We start from the raw sequence: 17,237 nt of genomic DNA on the forward strand, positions 1-17,237 counted from the left end.
TCCTAACCTGCCACGTCACTTCTCCTAGCCTGCCACGTCAGTTCTCCTAACCTGCCACGTCAGTTCTCCTAGCCTGCCACGTCAGTTCTCCTAGCCTGCCACGTCAGTTCTCCTAACCTGCCACGTCAGTTCTCCTAACCTGCCACGTCAGTTCTCCTAACCTGCCACGTCAGTTCTCCTAGCCTGCCACGTCAGTTCTCCTAACCTGCCACGTCAGTTCTCCTACCCTGCCACGTCAGTTCTCCTAGCCTGCCACGTCAGTTCTCCTAGCCTGCCACGTCAGTTCTCCTAGCCTGCCACGTTAGTTCTCCTAACCTGCCACGTCAGTTCTCCTAACCTGCCACGTTAGTTCTCCTAACCTGCCACGTCAGTTATCCTAACCTGCCACGTCAGTTCTCCTAGCCTGCCACGTTAGTTCTCCTAACCTGCCACGTCAGTTCTCCTAACCTGCCACGTCACATCTCCTAGCCTGCCACGTCAGTTCTCCTAACCTGCCACGTCAGTTCTCCTAGCCTGCCACGTCAGTTCTCCTAGCCTGCCACGTCAGTTCTCCTAGCCTGCCACGTCAGTTCTCCTAACCTGCCACGTCAGTTCTCCTAACCTGCCACGTCAGTTCTCCTAACCTGCCACGTCAGTTCTCCTAGCCTGCCACGTCAGTTCTCCCAACCTGCCACGTCAGTTCTCCTAGCCTGCCACGTCAGTTCTCCTAGCCTGCCACGTCAGTTCTCCTAGCCTGCCACGTCAGTTCTCCTAGCCTGCCACGTTAGTTCTCCTAACCTGCCACGTCAGTTCTCCTAACCTGCCACGTTAGTTCTCCTAACCTGCCACGTCAGTTATCCTAACCTGCCACGTCAGTTCTCCTAACCTGCCACGTCAGTTCTCCTAACCTGCCACGTCAGTTCTCCTAACCTGCCACGTCAGTTCTCCTAGCCTGCCACGTCAGTTCTCCTAGCCTGCCACGTCAGTTCTCCTAGCCTGCCACGTTAGTTCTCCTAACCTGCCACGTCAGTTCTCCTAACCTGCCACGTCAGTTCTCCTAACCTGCCACGTCAGTTCCCCTAGCCTGCCACGTCAGTTCCCCTAGCCTGCCACGTCAGTTCCCCTAGCCTGCCACGTCAGTTCTCCTAGCCTGCCACGTTAGTTCTCCTAGCCTGCCACGTTAGTTCTCCTAGCCTGCCACGTCAGTTCTCCTAACCTGCCACGTCAGTTCTCCTAGCCTGCCACGTCACTTCTCCTAACCTGCCACGTCACTTCTCCTAGCCTGCCACGTCACTTCTCCAAGCCTGCCACGTCAGTTCTCCTAGCCTGCCACGTCAGTTCTCCTAACCTGCCACGTCAGTTCCCCTAGCCTGCCATGTCAGTTCTCCTAGCCTGCCACGTTAGTTCTCCTAGCCTGCTACGTCAGTTCTCCTAACCTGCCACGTCAGTTCCCCTAGCCTGCCACGTCAGTTCTCCTAGCCTGCCACGTTAGTTCTCCTAGCCTGCCACGTCAGTTCTCCTAGCCTGCCACGTCAGTTCTCCTAGCCTGCCACGTCAGTTCTCCTAACCTGCCACGTCAGTTCTCCTAGCCTGCCACGTCAGTTCTCCTAACCTGCCACGTCACTTCTCCTAGCCTGCCACGTCACTTCTCCTAGCCTGCCACGTCAGTTCTCCTAGCCTGCCACGTCAGTTCTCCTAGCCTGCCACGTCAGTTCTCCTAACCTGCCACGTCAGTTCTCCTAACCTGCCCCGTCAGTTCTCCTAACCTGCCACGTCAGTTCTCCTAGCCTGCCCCGTCAGTTCTCCTAACCTGCCACGTCAGTTCTCCTAGCCTGCCACGTCAGTTCTCCTAGCCTGCCACGTCAGTTCTCCTAGCCTGCCACGTCAGTTCTCCTAACCTGCCACGTCAGTTCTCCTAAACTGCCACGTCAGTTCCCCTAACCTGCCACGTCAGTTCCCCTAACCTGCCACGTCAGTTCCCCTAGCCTGCCACGTCAGTTCTCCTAGCCTGCCACGTCAGTTCTCCTAACCTGCCACGTCAGTTCTCCTAGCCTGCCACGTCAGTTCTCCTAGCCTGCCACGTCAGTTCTCCTAGCCTGCCACGTCAGTTCTCCTAGCCTGCCACGTCAGTTCTCCTAAACTGCCACGTCAGTTCTCCTAACCTGCCACGTCAGTTCTCCTAGCCTGCCACGTCAGTTCTCCTAGTCTGCCACGTTAGTTCTCCTAACCTGCCACGTCAATAATCCTAACCTGCCACGTCAGTTCTCCTAGCCTGCCACGTCAGTTCTCCTAGCCTGCCACGTCAATAATCCTAACCTGCCACGTCAGTTCTCCTAGCCTGCCACGTCAGTTCTCCTAGCCTGCCACGTCAGTTCTCCTAACCTGCCACGTCAGTTCCCCTAACCTGCCACGTCAGTTCCCCTAACCTGCCACGTCAGTTCACCTAACCTGCCACGTCAGTTCTCCTAACCTGCCACGTCAGTTCTCCTAGCCTGCCACGTCAGTTCTCCTAGCCTGCCACGTCAGTTCTCCTAGCCTGCCACGTCAGTTCTCCTAACCTGCCACGTCAGTTCTCCTAGCCTGCCACGTCAGTTCCCCTAACCTGCCACGTCAGTTCTCCTAGCCTGCCACGTCAGTTCTCCTAGCTTGCCACGTCAGTTCTCCTAACCTGCCACGTCAGTTCTCCTAACCTGCCACGTCAGTTCTCCTAGCCTGCCACGTCAGTTCTCCTAGCCTGCCACGTCGATAATCCTAACCTGCCACATCAGTTCTCCTAGCCTGCCACGTCAGTTCTCCTAGCCTGCCACGTCAGTTCTCCTAGCCTGCCACGTCAGTTCTCCTAGCCTGCCACGTCAGTTCTCCTAGCCTGCCACGTCAGTTCTCCTAGCCTGCCACGTCGATAATCCTAACCTGCCACGTCAGTTCTCCTAACCTGCCACGTCAGTTCTCCTAACCTGCCACGTTAATGATCATAACATGCCATGTTAATTCTCCTAACCTGCCTAGCTAAAATGCTACAAGGAAGCAGCCATGCAAAACGGTCTAGATTGGCAACTAATCTGTTAGGTTTTGATCCTCCCACCTGTTTCGCAACGCCCACTTTCAGACACACTACAGGTATGCAGTTACCATGACTACCTTTCAGACACACTACAGGTATGCAGTTACCATGACTACCTTTCAGACACACTACAGGTATGCAGTTACCATGACTACCTTTCAGACACACTACAGGTATGCAGTTACCATGACTACCTTTCAGACACACTACAGGTATGCAGTTACCATGACTACCTTTCAGACACACTACAGGTATGCAGTTACCATGACTACCTTTCAGGCACACTACAAAGCCTTTTCTCAATAAGATTTGCTCATCTCCTGCATCCTCTCTCCTCCGTCCTGAGGAGAGGCAGCGAGGAGAGGCAGCGAGGAGAGGGAATACATGACGTTTACAGGGGTGGATCTCAAAATAAATTATGTTTACAGGGGTGGATCCTAAAATATATGACGTTTACAGGGGTGGATCCCAAAATAAATTATGTTTACAGGGGTGGATCCTAAAATATATGACGTTTACAGGGGTGGATCCCAAAATATATGACGTTTACAGGGGTGGATCCCAAAATACATGCCGTTTACAGGGGTGGATCCCAAAATACATGACGTTTACAGGGGTGGATCCCAAAATACATGACGTTTACAGGGGTGGATCCCAAAATATATGACGTTTACAGGGGTGGATCCCAAAATACATTACGTTTACAGGGGTGGATCCCAAAATACATGACGTTTACAGGGGTGGATCCCAAAATACATGACGTTTACAGGGGTGGATCCCAAAATACATGATGTTTACAGGGGTGGATCCCAAAATACATGACGTTTACAGGGGTGGATCCCAAAATACATGACGTTTACAGGGGTGGATCCCAAAATATATGACGTTTACAGGGGTGGATGTCAAAATAAATGTATAAAGTGATAAAAACAAATGAAGCTAGTTAAGACATTTTACAGGTAAAACGACATGTAGCATATTGTTTTTTATTCATGGTTTTCACCTCCAATTATACAACAGCTGATTCAAAGAGAGTGTGGCAGATATCAATATTCTTCCTGGTAAAATTCACTTGTGCTTCCTCGCCAAATGAGGCTATCGAGGAGAGGACCATCTCTCGTTTGACTACCAACAAAATGACACACTCCTCGACCACCGGACCACTTATCGGTTTCTGGGTCACGGAGGAGGACGGAAAACGCAGATACCCATACTGATAGGCTCCTACCTGAAAGGAACGTGACATGGGCCATGTGGTAGGCTCCAGGCAGCAGGCCGGGGGCCATCTTGACCACAGGCTGCAGGACCATTCCAGAGTGACTCAGGCCAAAGGGGACGGGCTGACCTGCCGTCAGGGGTTTCTCCTGGGAGGGAGAGGAGTGGAGGAATGGGTCGTTAGAAACACTGCTAAAGAGCTTTCCCTCCTGCATGGAAACACTATAATCAAATCTAATGGTATTGGTCACATGGTTAGCAGATGTTATTGGTCACATGGTTAGCAGATGTTATTGGTCACATGGTTAGCAGATGTTATTGGTCACATGGTTAGCAGATGTTATTGGTCACATGGTTAGCAGATGTTATTGGTCACATGGTTAGCAGATGTTATTGGTCACATGGTTAGCAGATGTTATTGGTCACATGGTTAGCAGATGTTATTGGTCACATGGTTAGCAGATGTTATTGGTCACATGGTTAGCAGATGTTATTGGTCACATGGTTAGCAGATGGTATTGGTCACATGGTTAGCAGATGTTATTGTTCACATGGTTAGCAGATGATATTGGTCACATGGTTAGCAGATGTTATTGGTCACATGGTTAGCAGATGTTATTGGTCACATGGTTAGCAGATGGTATTGGTCACATGGTTAGCAGATGGTATTGGTCACATGGTTAGCAGATGGTATTGGTCACATGGTTAGCAGATGTTATTGGTCACATGGTTAGCAGATGGTATTGGTCACATGGTTAGCAGATGTTATTGGTCACATGGTTAGCAGATGGTATTGGTCACATGGTTAGCAGATGGTATTGGTCACATGGTTAGCAGATGGTATTGGTCACATGGTTAGCAGATGTTATTGGTCACATGGTTAGCAGATGTTATTGGTCACATGGTTAGCAGATGTTATTGGTCACATGGTTAGCAGATGTTATTGGTCACATGGTTAGCAGATGTTATTGGTCACATGGTTAGCAGATGATATTGGTCACATGGTTAGCAGATGTTATTGGTCACATACACATGGCTATCAGATGCTATTGGTCACATGGTTAGCAGATGTTATTGGTCACATGGTTAGCAGATGTTATTGGTCACATGGTTAGCAGATGTTATTGGTCACATGGTTAGCAGATGTTATTGGTCACATACACATGGTTAGCAGATGTTATTGGTCACATGGTTAGCAGATGTTATTGGTCACATGGTTAGCAGATGTTATTGGTCACATGGTTAGCAGATGTTATTGGTCACATGGTTAGCAGATGTTATTGGTCACATGGTTAGCAGATGTTATTGGTCACATGGTTAGCAGATGGTATTGGTCACATGGTTAGCAGATGTTATTGTTCACATGGTTAGCAGATGTTATTGGTCACATGGTTAGCAGATGTTATTGGTCACATGGTTAGCAGATGTTATTGTTCACATGGTTAGCAGATGTTATTGGCGAATGTAGTGAAATGCTTCTAGATCTGACAGTGCAGAAGAATCTAACAGGTAATATCTAACAATTCCACAACAAAACCTAATACACACAATCTAGTAAAGGAATGGGATGAGAATATATAAGTATAAAACATATGGATGAGCAGTGACAGAGCGGCTAAGATGCAATAGATAGTAAAGAATAGATAGTGAAGGATACAGTATATACTGTCATGACGTTGGATTGGGGGTAGGTTTATGACAGTCATTAATACCTCTTCCCCCCTTTCGCCCTCTCCCTACCATACTGATGTGACATTAGAAAACCCCTTGGTTAACATAGAGATTCTGGGGACATCAGAAGTTGGGGGGAAATGAATTATATTCTGGTAATCCGACCAACTGAACATATGTGGTGGTACTTAAGGTATATTATGTCAGTTCGGTTGTCATCTGGCACATTCTCATCAATGATAGAATGACATAAACTCTACTGTGGAAAGTCTCCACATCAAAGGTATCAGATTCACTTGGAATTGTTGTTTAATTCAAATGTTTGAATATTAAATTATTTGTGAAGAGATTAAATGTAATTTTAGCTTCCAAATGAGAGATTTGTGTTTTCATAAGTTTAGGGCTCTGCTCAACCAGTGGCCCGCCCCTGTGAAGAGGCATGGGTTACAAACTTTTCAGACACACCCCTCTCCCTCCACTATAAAAGCCATTGACAAAAATTTAACTTCCTGTTCCGAGGATGTGAGGACGACGGTCCTATGTCAGAATGGTTTAGATAACATGTCAACTACAGAACTAAGCCAACCTCAGCATGAGCTTTGGTTGCGACTGGTATGAACTTTGAACTCTTATTCACTACAGAAGTGATACGTCCTAGCCGTTGAGTTAGCAACAGCTGCTACAAACGCAGGTTAGGAAGGACAGTCAGAGTATCCCGTCTACTACACAACGACGTTACTACAACGTATCCAAATTACCAGCAGAGACATTCTTCAAAGGACAGAGGACTCGGTTGGGCAACACGGCCTTCCATCTACCACCAACCTACTGAAGTGCAGCTCAGAGTAAATATTTATTGCATTTTCCTTTTCCAGATGGGCGGTAATTTAGAATGCATAAGATACTGTATTTACGATAGCACAGCTTCGCCTCAGTCTTCCCGCTCTTTCACTCAAACCCAGCCCCTTTTCTTTTGTGTAACAAGCTGTCATATCTGTTCCGTCCGCTAGGGACGTTTTCCTCTATGATGTAATTTGTAATCAAGGTATGATTCATTCTGTGTATATGTAATTCTGTTTGATTAGTTAGGTATTTAGTAAATAAATAATTGAACCCAATTTTGTATTGCTGATTCAACTTGTTAGCCAGGGTTCGTGAAGATAACCAAGAATTTACAACTTTCAGATGAGACTGAAATAAGGTGACGATTAATATTGACTGCTATTGATGTAAAATATTATTAGGTCTTTAAGAGTTTATTCGGAAGATAACAGCTCTATAAATATTCTATAAATAATTACATTTACATGATCAGCTCAATCAGGTAATCTTAATTAAGGAGAAAGTATTTTATAGAATAGCATGTCATAACACTTAATCCGGCATAGCCAAAGACACGACAATACATATGAGATGAGTAATGCGCGATATGTAAACATTATTAAAGTGGCATTATTAAAGTGACTAGTGTTCCACTTATTAAAGTGGCCAATGATATCAAGTCTGCATGTAGGCAGCCGCCTCTCTGTGTTAGTGGTGGCTGTTTAACAATCTGATGGCCTTGAGATGGAAGCTGTTTTTCAATCTCTCGGTCCCAGCTCTGATGCACCTGTACTGACCTCACCTTCTGAATGGAAGTGGGATGAACAGGCAGTGGCTCGGGTGGTTGTTAGTAGAGGTCGACCGATTAAATCGGAATGGCCGGTTAATTAGGGCCGATTTCAATTTTGTTTTTACACCTTTATTTAACGAGGCAAGTCAGTTAAGAACACATTCTTATTTTCAATGACGGCCTAGGAACGGTGGGTTAACTGCCTTGTTCAGGGGCAGAACGACAGATTTTTACCTTGTCAGCTCAGGGATTCAATCTTGCAACCTTACGGTTAACTAGTCCAATGCTCTAACCACCTGCCTCACGAGGAGCCCGCCTGTTACGCGAATGCAGTAAGAAGCCACGGTAAGTTGCTAGCTAGCATTAATCTTATCTTACAAAAAACAATCAATCAATCAATCATAATCACTAGTTATAACTACACATGGTTGATGATATTACTAGTTTATCTAGCGTGTCCTGTGTTGCATATAATCGATGCAGTGCGCATTCGCGAAAAAGGACTGTCGTTGCTCCAACGTGTACCTAACCATAAACATCAATGCCTTTCTTAAAATCAATACACAGAAGTATATATTTTTAAACCTGCATATTTAACTAAAAGAAATCCAGGTTAGCAGGCAATATTAACCAGGTGAAATTGTGACACTTCTCTTGCGTTCATTGTACGCAGAGTCAGAGTATATGCAACAGTTTGGGCCACCTGGTTCATTGCGAACTAATTTGCCAGAATTTTACGTAATTATGACATAACATTGAAGGTTGTGCAATGTAACAGGAATATTTAGACTTATGGATGCCACCCGTTAGATAAAATACGGAACGGTTCCGTATTTCACAGAAAAAATAAACATTTTGTTTTCGAGATGATAGTTTCCGGATTCGACCATATTAATGACCTAAGGCTCGTATTTCTGTGTGTTATTATGTTATAGTTAAGTCTATGATTTGATAGAGCAGTCTGACTGAGCAGTGGTAGGCACCAACACGCTCGTAAGCATTCATTCAAACAGCACTTTCGTGCGTTTTGCCAGCAGCTTTTCGTCACTCGCTCTGAGACTTGGAGTAGTTGTTCCCCTTGCTCTGCATGGGTAACGCTGCTTCGAGCGTGGCTGTTGTCGATGTGTTCCTGGTTCGAGCCCAGGTAGCGGCGAGGAGAGGAATGGAAGCTATACTGTTACACTGGCAGTACTAAAGTGCCTATAAGAACATCCAATAGTCAAAGGTATATGAAGCCTAAAACTTCTTACCTGGGAATATTGAAGACTCATGTTAAAAGGAACCACCAGCTTTCATTTGTTCTCATGTTCTGAGCAAGGAACTTAAACGTTAGCTTTCTTACATGGCACATATTGCACTTTTACTTTCTTCTCCAACACTTTGTTTTTGCATTATTTAAACCAAATTGAACATGTTCCATTATTTATTTGAGGCTAAATGGATTTTATTGATGTATTATATTAAGTTAAAATAAGTGTTCATTCAGTATTGTTGTAATTGTCATTATTACAAATACATGTTTTTTTTATATATATTTTTATATATATATATACGTATATTTTTTTTAATAAATCGGTCGATTAATCGGTATCGGCTTTTTTGGGACCTCCAATAATCGGTATCGGCGTTGAAAAATCATAATCGGTTGACCTCTAGTTATTAGTACAGGAGAGGTTCTGAGAACGCATCCTTGTGGGACCCCCGTGTTGAGGATCAGTGAAGGAGGTGTTGTTTCCTACCTTCACCACCTGGGGGCGACCCGTCAGGAAGTCCAGGACCCAGTTTCACAGTGCGGGGTTCAGACCCAGGGCCCCGAGCTTAGTGATGCGTTTGGAGGGTACTATGGTGTTGAATGCTGAGATGTAGTCAATGAACAGCATTCAAAAATAGGCATTCCTCTTGTTTAGATAGGATAGGGCAGTGTGCAGTGTGATGGCGATTGCATCGTCTGTGGACCTATTGGGGCTGTAAGCAAATTGGAGTGGGTCTAGGGTAACAGGTAAGGTGGAGGTGATATGATCCTTGACATGTCTCTCAAAGCACTTCAATCCACAGTTTCTGGTTAGGGAAGGTTTTAATAGTCACAGTGGGTACAACATCTCCTATACACTTCCTTATAAACTCGCTCACCGAGTCAGCGTACATGTCAATGTTATTATCTGAGTCTACCCGGAACATATCCCAGTCCACGTGATCGAAGCAATCTTGATGCATGGATTCCGATTGGTCAAACCAGTGTTGGATAGACCTAAGCATGGGCACTTCTTTTTTTAGTTTCTGCTTATAGGAAGGGAGCAACAAGATGGAGTCATGGTCAGATTTGCCAAAAGGAGGGCGGGGGAGGGCCTTGTATGCATTGCTGAAGTAAGAGTAGCAGTGGTCGAGTGTGTTACTCGCTCGTGTACGGCAATCGATATGCTGATAGAATTTAGGTAGCCTTGTTCTCAGATTAGGTCAGGTGGCAAAAGGACGTGAGTTCTCATATGTTGTTACAATTACACCATGAGTGGTTAATCATGAAACATACACCCCCGCCCTTCTTCTTACCAGAGAGATGCTTGTTCCTGTCGGGGCGATGGACTGAAAATCCCATTGGCTGTACCGACTCCAACAACATGTCCCCAGCTAGCCATGTCTCCGTGAAACAGAGTGTGTTACAATCCCGGGTATCTCTTTGGAAAGAAACCCTTGTCCTAATTTGGTCGTCTTTGTTACCTGGGGACTGGACATTAGCGAGTAATATACTCGGAAGCGGTGGGTGGTGTGCACGCAACCGAAGCTTCACTGGAAGAATGGGTGTAGCTGATGTGGCTTTCAGTGATACTAACTCATGAGTCAACACATTAGTATGGAGGACTTGGTCAATAGATACTAACTCATGAGTCAACACATTAGTATGGAGGACTTGGTCAATAGATACTAACTCATGAGTCAACACATTAGTATGGAGGACTTGGTCAATAGATACTAACTCATGAGTCAACACATTAGTATGGAGGACTTGGTCAATAGATACTAACTCATGAGTCAACACATTAGTATGGAGGACTTGGTCAATAGATACTAACTCATGAGTCAACACATTAGTATGGAGGACTTGGTCAATAGATACTAACTCATGAGTCAACACATTAGTATGGAGGACTTGGTCAATAGATACTAACTCATGAGTCAACACATTAGTATGGAGGACTTGGTCAATAGATACTAACTCATGAGTCAACCCACTTGGTGGCCAGGGTTATGTGTGTCCCCTTGCTACAATACCATAGTGATAGGGAACAACTGAAACGTGTCTTCTGTTGTCTTCATTTCTATCACCAGAAAGGATAATCCAGCAGTAGGGTTTAAGGCAGGAGTATTAAACTGATCCTTCATTACCCATGTTGTCTAGACCAGGAGTATTAAAGTGATCCTTCATTACCCATGTTGTCTAGACCAGGGGTATTAAACTGATACTTCATTACCCATGTTGTCTAGACCAGGGGTATTAAACTGATCCTCATTACCCATGTTGTCTAGACCAGGAGTATTAAACTGATACTTCATTACCCATGTTGTCTAGACCAGGAGTATTAAACTGATACTTCATTACCCATGTTGTCTAGACCAGGGGTATTAAACTGATCCTTCATTACCCATGTTGTCTAGACCAGGAGTATTAAACTGATCCTTCATTACCCATGTTGTCTAGACCAGGGGTATTAAACTGATCCTTCATTACCCATGTTGTCTAGACCAGGGGTATTAAACTGATCCTCATTACCCATTTTGTCTAGACCAGGGGTATTAAACTGATCCTTCATTACCCATGTTGTCTAGACCAGGGGTATTAAACTGATACTTCATTACCCATGTTGTCTAGACCAGGGGTATTAAACTGATCCTTCATTACCCATGTTGTCTAGACCAGGAGTATTAAACTGATCCTTCATTACCCATGTTGTCTAGACCAGGAGTATTAAACTGATCCTCATTACCCATGTTGTCTAGACCAGGAGTATTAAACTGATCCTTCATTACCCATGTTGTCTAGACCAGGAGTATTAAACTGATCCTTCATTACCCATGTTGTCTAGACCAGGGGTATTAAACTGATCCTTCATTACCCATGTTGTCTAGACCAGGGGTATTAAACTGATCCTTCATTACCCATGTTGTCTAGACCAGGGGTATTAAACTGATCCTTCATTACCCATGTTGTCTAGACCAGGAGTATTAAACTGATCCTTCATTACCCATGTTGTCTAGACCAGGGGTATTAAACTGATCCTTCATTACCCATGTTGTCTAGACCAGGGGTATTAAACTGATCCTCATTACCCATGTTGTCTAGACCAGGGGTATTAAACTGATCCTTCATTACCCATGTTGTCTAGACCAGGGGTATTAAACTGATCCTCATTACCCATGTTGTCTAGACCAGGAGTATTAAACTGATCCTCATTACCCATGTTGTCTAGACCAGGGGTATTAAACTGATCCTTCATTACCCATGTTGTCTAGACCAGGGATATTAAACTGATCCTCATTACCCATGTTGTCTAGACCAGGGGTATTAAACTGATCCTCATTACCCATGTTGTCTAGACCAGGGGTATTACACTGATCCTCATTACCCATGTTGTCTAGACCAGGGGTATTAAACTGATCCTCATTACCCATGTTGTCTAGACCAGGAGTATTAAACTGATCCTCATTACCCATGTTGTCTAGACCAGGGGTATTAAACTGATCCTCATTACCCATGTTGTCTAGACCAGGGGTATTAAACTGATCCTTCATTACCCATGTTGTCTAGACCAGGGGTATTAAACTGATACTTCATTACCCATGTTGTCTAGACCAGGAGTATTAAACTGATACTTCATTACCCATGTTGTCTAGACCAGGGGTATTAAACTGATCCTTCATTACCCATGTTGTCTAGACCAGGAGTATTAAACTGATCCTTCATTACCCATGTTGTCTAGACCAGGGGTATTAAACTGATCCTTCATTACCCATGTTGTCTAGACCAGGGGTATTAAACTGATCCTCATTACCCATGTTGTCTAGACCAGGGGTATTAAACTGATCCTTCATTACCCATGTTGTCTAGACCAGGGGTATTAAACTGATCCTCATTACCCATGTTGTCTAGACCAGGAGTATTAAACTGATCCTCATTGCCCATGTTGTCTAGACCAGGGGTATTAAACTGATCCTTCATTACCCATGTTGTCTAGACCAGGGATATTAAACTGATCCTTCATTACCCATGTTTTCTAGACCAGGAGTATTAAACTGATCCTTCATTACCCATGTTGTCGAGACCACGGGTATTAAACTGATCCTTCATTACCCATGTTGTCGAGACCAGGGGTATTAAAGTGATCCTTCATTACCCATGTTGTCTAGACCAGGGGTATTAAACTGATCCTTCATTACCCATGTTGTCTAGACCAGGGGTATTAAACTGATCCTTCATTACCCATGTTGTCTAGACCAGGAGTATTAAACTGATCCTTCATTACCCATGTTGTCTAGACCAGGAGTATTAAACTGATCCTTCATTACCCATGTTGTCTAGACCAGGAGTATTAAACTGATCCTTCATTACCCATGTTGTCTAGACCAGGAGTATTAAACTGATCCTTCATTACCCATGTTGTCTAGACTAGGGGTATTAAACTGATCCTTCATTTCCCATGTTGTCTAGACCAGGAGTATTAAACTGATCCTTCATTACCCATGTTGTCTAGACCAGGAGTATTAAACTGATCCTTCATTACCCATGTTGTCTAGACCAGGAGTATTAAACTGATCCTTCATTACCCATGTTGTCTAGACCAGGAGTATTAAACTGATCCTTCATTACCCATGTTGTCTAGACCAGGAGTATTAAACTGATCCTTCATTACCCATGTTGTCTAGACCAGGAGTATTAAACTGATCCTTCATTACCCATGTTGTCTAGACCAGGAGTATTAAACTGATCCTTCATTACCCATGTTGTCTAGACCAGGAGTATTAAACTGATCCTTCATTACCCATGTTGTCTAGACCAGGAGTATTAAACTGATCCTTCATTACCCATGTTGTCTAGACCAGGAGTATTAAACTGATCCTCATTACCCATGTTGTCTAGACCAGGAGTATTAAACTGATCCTTCATTACCCATGTTGTCTAGACCAGGAGTATTAAACTGATCCTCATTACCCATGTTGTCTAGACCAGGGGTATTAAACTGATCCTTCATTACCCATGTGGTCTAGACCAGGAGTATTAAACTGATCCTCATTACCCATGTTGTCTAGACCAGGAGTATTAAACTGATCCTTCATTACCCATGTTGTCTAGACCAGGAGTATTAAACTGATCCTTCATTACCCATGTTGTCTAGACCAGGAGTATTAAACTGATCCTTCATTACCCATGTTGTCTAGACCAGGAGCATTAAACTGATCCTCATTACCCATGTTGTCTAGACCAGGAGTATTAAACTGATCCTTCATTACCCATGTTGTCTAGACCAGGGGTATTAAACTGATCCTCATTACCCATGTTGTCTAGACCAGGGGTATTAAACTGATCCTTCATTACCCATGTTGTCTAGACCAGGGATATTAAACTGATCCTCATTACCCATGTTGTCTAGACCAGGGGTATTAAACTGATCCTTCATTACCAATGTTGTCTAGACCAGGGATATTAAACTGATCCTCATTACCCATGTTGTCTAGACCAGGAGTATTAAACTGATCCTTCATTACCCATGTTGTCTAGACCAGGGGAATTAAACTGATCCTCATTACCCATGTTGTCTAGACCAGGGGTATTAAACTGATCCTTCATTACCCATGTTGTCTAGACCAGGAGTATTAAACTGATCCTTCATTACCCATGTTGTCTAGACCAGGAGTATTAAACTGATCCTTCATTACCCATGTTGTCTAGACCAGGAGCATTAAACTGATCCTCATTACCCATGTTGTCTAGACCAGGAGTATTAAACTGATCCTTCATTACCCATGTTGTCTAGACCAGGGGTATTAAACTGATCCTCATTACCCATGTTGTCTAGACCAGGGGTATTAAACTGATCCTTCATTACCCATGTTGTCTAGACCAGGGATATTAAACTGATCCTTCACTACCCATGTTGTCTAGACCAGGAGTATTAAACTGATCCTTCATTACCCATGTTGTCTAGACCAGGGGAATTAAACTGATCCTTCACTACCCATGTTGTCTAGACCAGGGGAATTAAACTGATCCTTCATTACCCATGTTGTCTAGACCAGGGGAATTAAACTGATCCTTCACTACCCATGTTGTCTAGACCAGGGGAATTAAACTGATCCTTCATTACCCATGTTGTCTAGACCAGGGGTATTAAACTGATCCTTCATTACCCATGTTGTCTAGACCAGGGGTATTAAACTGATCCTTCATTACCCATGTTGTCTAGACCAGGGGTATTAAACTGATCCTCATTACCCATGTTGTCTAGACCAGGGGTATTAAACTGATCCTTCATTACCCATGTTGTCTAGACCAGGGGAATTAAACTGATCCTTCATTACCCATGTTGTCTAGACCAGGGGAATTAAACTGATCCTTCATTACCCATGTTGTCTAGACCAGGGGAATTAAACTGATCCTTCATTACCCATGTTGTCTAGACCAGGGGTATTAAACTGATCCTTCATTACCCATGTTGTCTAGACCAGGGATATTAAACTGATCCTCATTACCCATGTTGTCTAGACCAGGGGTATTAAACTGATCCTTCATTACCCATGTTGTCTAGACCAGGGGAATTAAACTGATCCTTCATTACCCATGTTGTCGAGACCACGGGTATTAAACTGATCCTTCATTACCCATGTTGTCGAGACCAGGGGTATTAAAGTGATCCTTCATTACCCATGTTGTCTAGACCAGGGGTATTAAACTGATCCTTCATTACCCATGTTGTCTAGACCAGGGGTATTAAACTGATCCTTCATTACCCATGTTGTCTAGACTAGGGGTATTAAACTGATCCTTCATTACCCATGTTGTCTAGACCAGGAGTATTAAACTGATCCTTCATTACCCATGTTGTCTAGACCAGGAGTATTAAACTGATCCTTCATTACCCATGTTGTCTAGACCAGGAGTATTAAACTGATCCTTCATTAACCATGTTGTCTAGACTAGGCGTATTAAACTGATCCTTCATTACCCATGTTGTCTAGACTAGGGGTATTAAACTGATCCTTCATTTCCCATGTTGTCTAGACCAGGAGTATTAAACTGATCCTTCATTACCCATGTTGTCTAGACCAGGAGTATTAAACTGATCCTTCATTACCCATGTTGTCTAGACCAGGAGTATTAAACTGATCCTTCATTACCCATGTTGTCTAGACCAGGAGTATTAAACTGATCCTTCATTACCCATGTTGTCTAGACCAGGAGTATTAAACTGATCCTTCATTACCCATGTTGTCTAGACCAGGAGTATTAAACTGATCCTCATTACCCATGTTGTCTAGACCAGGAGTATTAAACTGATCCTTCATTACCCATGTTGTCTAGACCAGGAGTATTAAACTGATCCTTCATTACCCATGTTGTCTAGACCAGGAGTATTAAACTGATCCTTCATTACCCATGTTGTCTAGACCAGGAGCATTAAACTGATCCTCATTACCCATGTTGTCTAGACCAGGAGTATTAAACTGATCCTTCATTACCCATGTTGTCTAGACCAGGGGTATTAAACTGATCCTCATTACCCATGTTGTCTAGACCAGGGGTATTAAACTGATCCTTCATTACCCATGTTGTCTAGACCAGGGATATTAAACTGATCCTCATTACCCATGTTGTCTAGACCAGGGGTATTAAACTGATCCTTCATTACCAATGTTGTCTAGACCAGGGATATTAAACTGATCCTCATTACCCATGTTGTCTAGACCAGGAGTATTAAACTGATCCTTCATTACCCATGTTGTCTAGACCAGGGGAATTAAACTGATCCTCATTACCCATGTTGTCTAGACCAGGGGTATTAAACTGATCCTTCATTACCCATGTTGTCTAGACCAGGAGTATTAAACTGATCCTTCATTACCCATGTTGTCTAGACCAGGAGTATTAAACTGATCCTTCATTACCCATGTTGTCTAGACCAGGAGCATTAAACTGATCCTCATTACCCATGTTGTCTAGACCAGGAGTATTAAACTGATCCTTCATTACCCATGTTGTCTAGACCAGGGGTATTAAACTGATCCTCATTACCCATGTTGTCTAGACCAGGGGTATTAAACTGATCCTTCATTACCCATGTTGTCTAGACCAGGGATATTAAACTGATCCTTCACTACCCATGTTGTCTAGACCAGGAGTATTAAACTGATCCTTCATTACCCATGTTGTCTAGACCAGGGGAATTAAACTGATCCTTCACTACCCATGTTGTCTAGACCAGGGGAATTAAACTGATCCTTCATTACCCATGTTGTCTAGACCAGGGGAATTAAACTGATCCTTCACTACCCATGTTGTCTAGACCAGGGGAATTAAACTGATCCTTCATTACCCATGTTGTCTAGACCAGGGGTATTAAACTGATCCTTCATTACCCATGTTGTCTAGACCAGGGGTATTAAACTGATCCTTCATTACCCATGTTGTCTAGACCAGGGGTATTAAACTGA

General features: G+C 43.9%; 1 protein-coding gene across 2 annotated transcripts in view; it reads right to left on the minus strand.

Annotated features, from left to right (window-relative positions):
- The window catches only part of LOC129858925 (tetratricopeptide repeat protein 21B-like), a 127,511-nt gene that overhangs the window by 72,889 nt on the left and 37,385 nt on the right, over positions 1–17,237 (minus strand). For both annotated transcript variants that reach the window (XM_055928164.1, XM_055928163.1), the window contains exon 12: positions 4,269–4,404. In XM_055928164.1, the coding sequence (XP_055784139.1) occupies positions 4,269–4,404 (136 nt within the window). The remainder of the gene's footprint in view (positions 1–4,268; positions 4,405–17,237) is intronic.

Source organism: Salvelinus fontinalis, chromosome 7, assembly GCF_029448725.1.
Source record: "Salvelinus fontinalis isolate EN_2023a chromosome 7, ASM2944872v1, whole genome shotgun sequence".
In the NCBI taxonomy this organism is placed as follows: Eukaryota; Metazoa; Chordata; class Actinopteri; order Salmoniformes; family Salmonidae; genus Salvelinus; species Salvelinus fontinalis.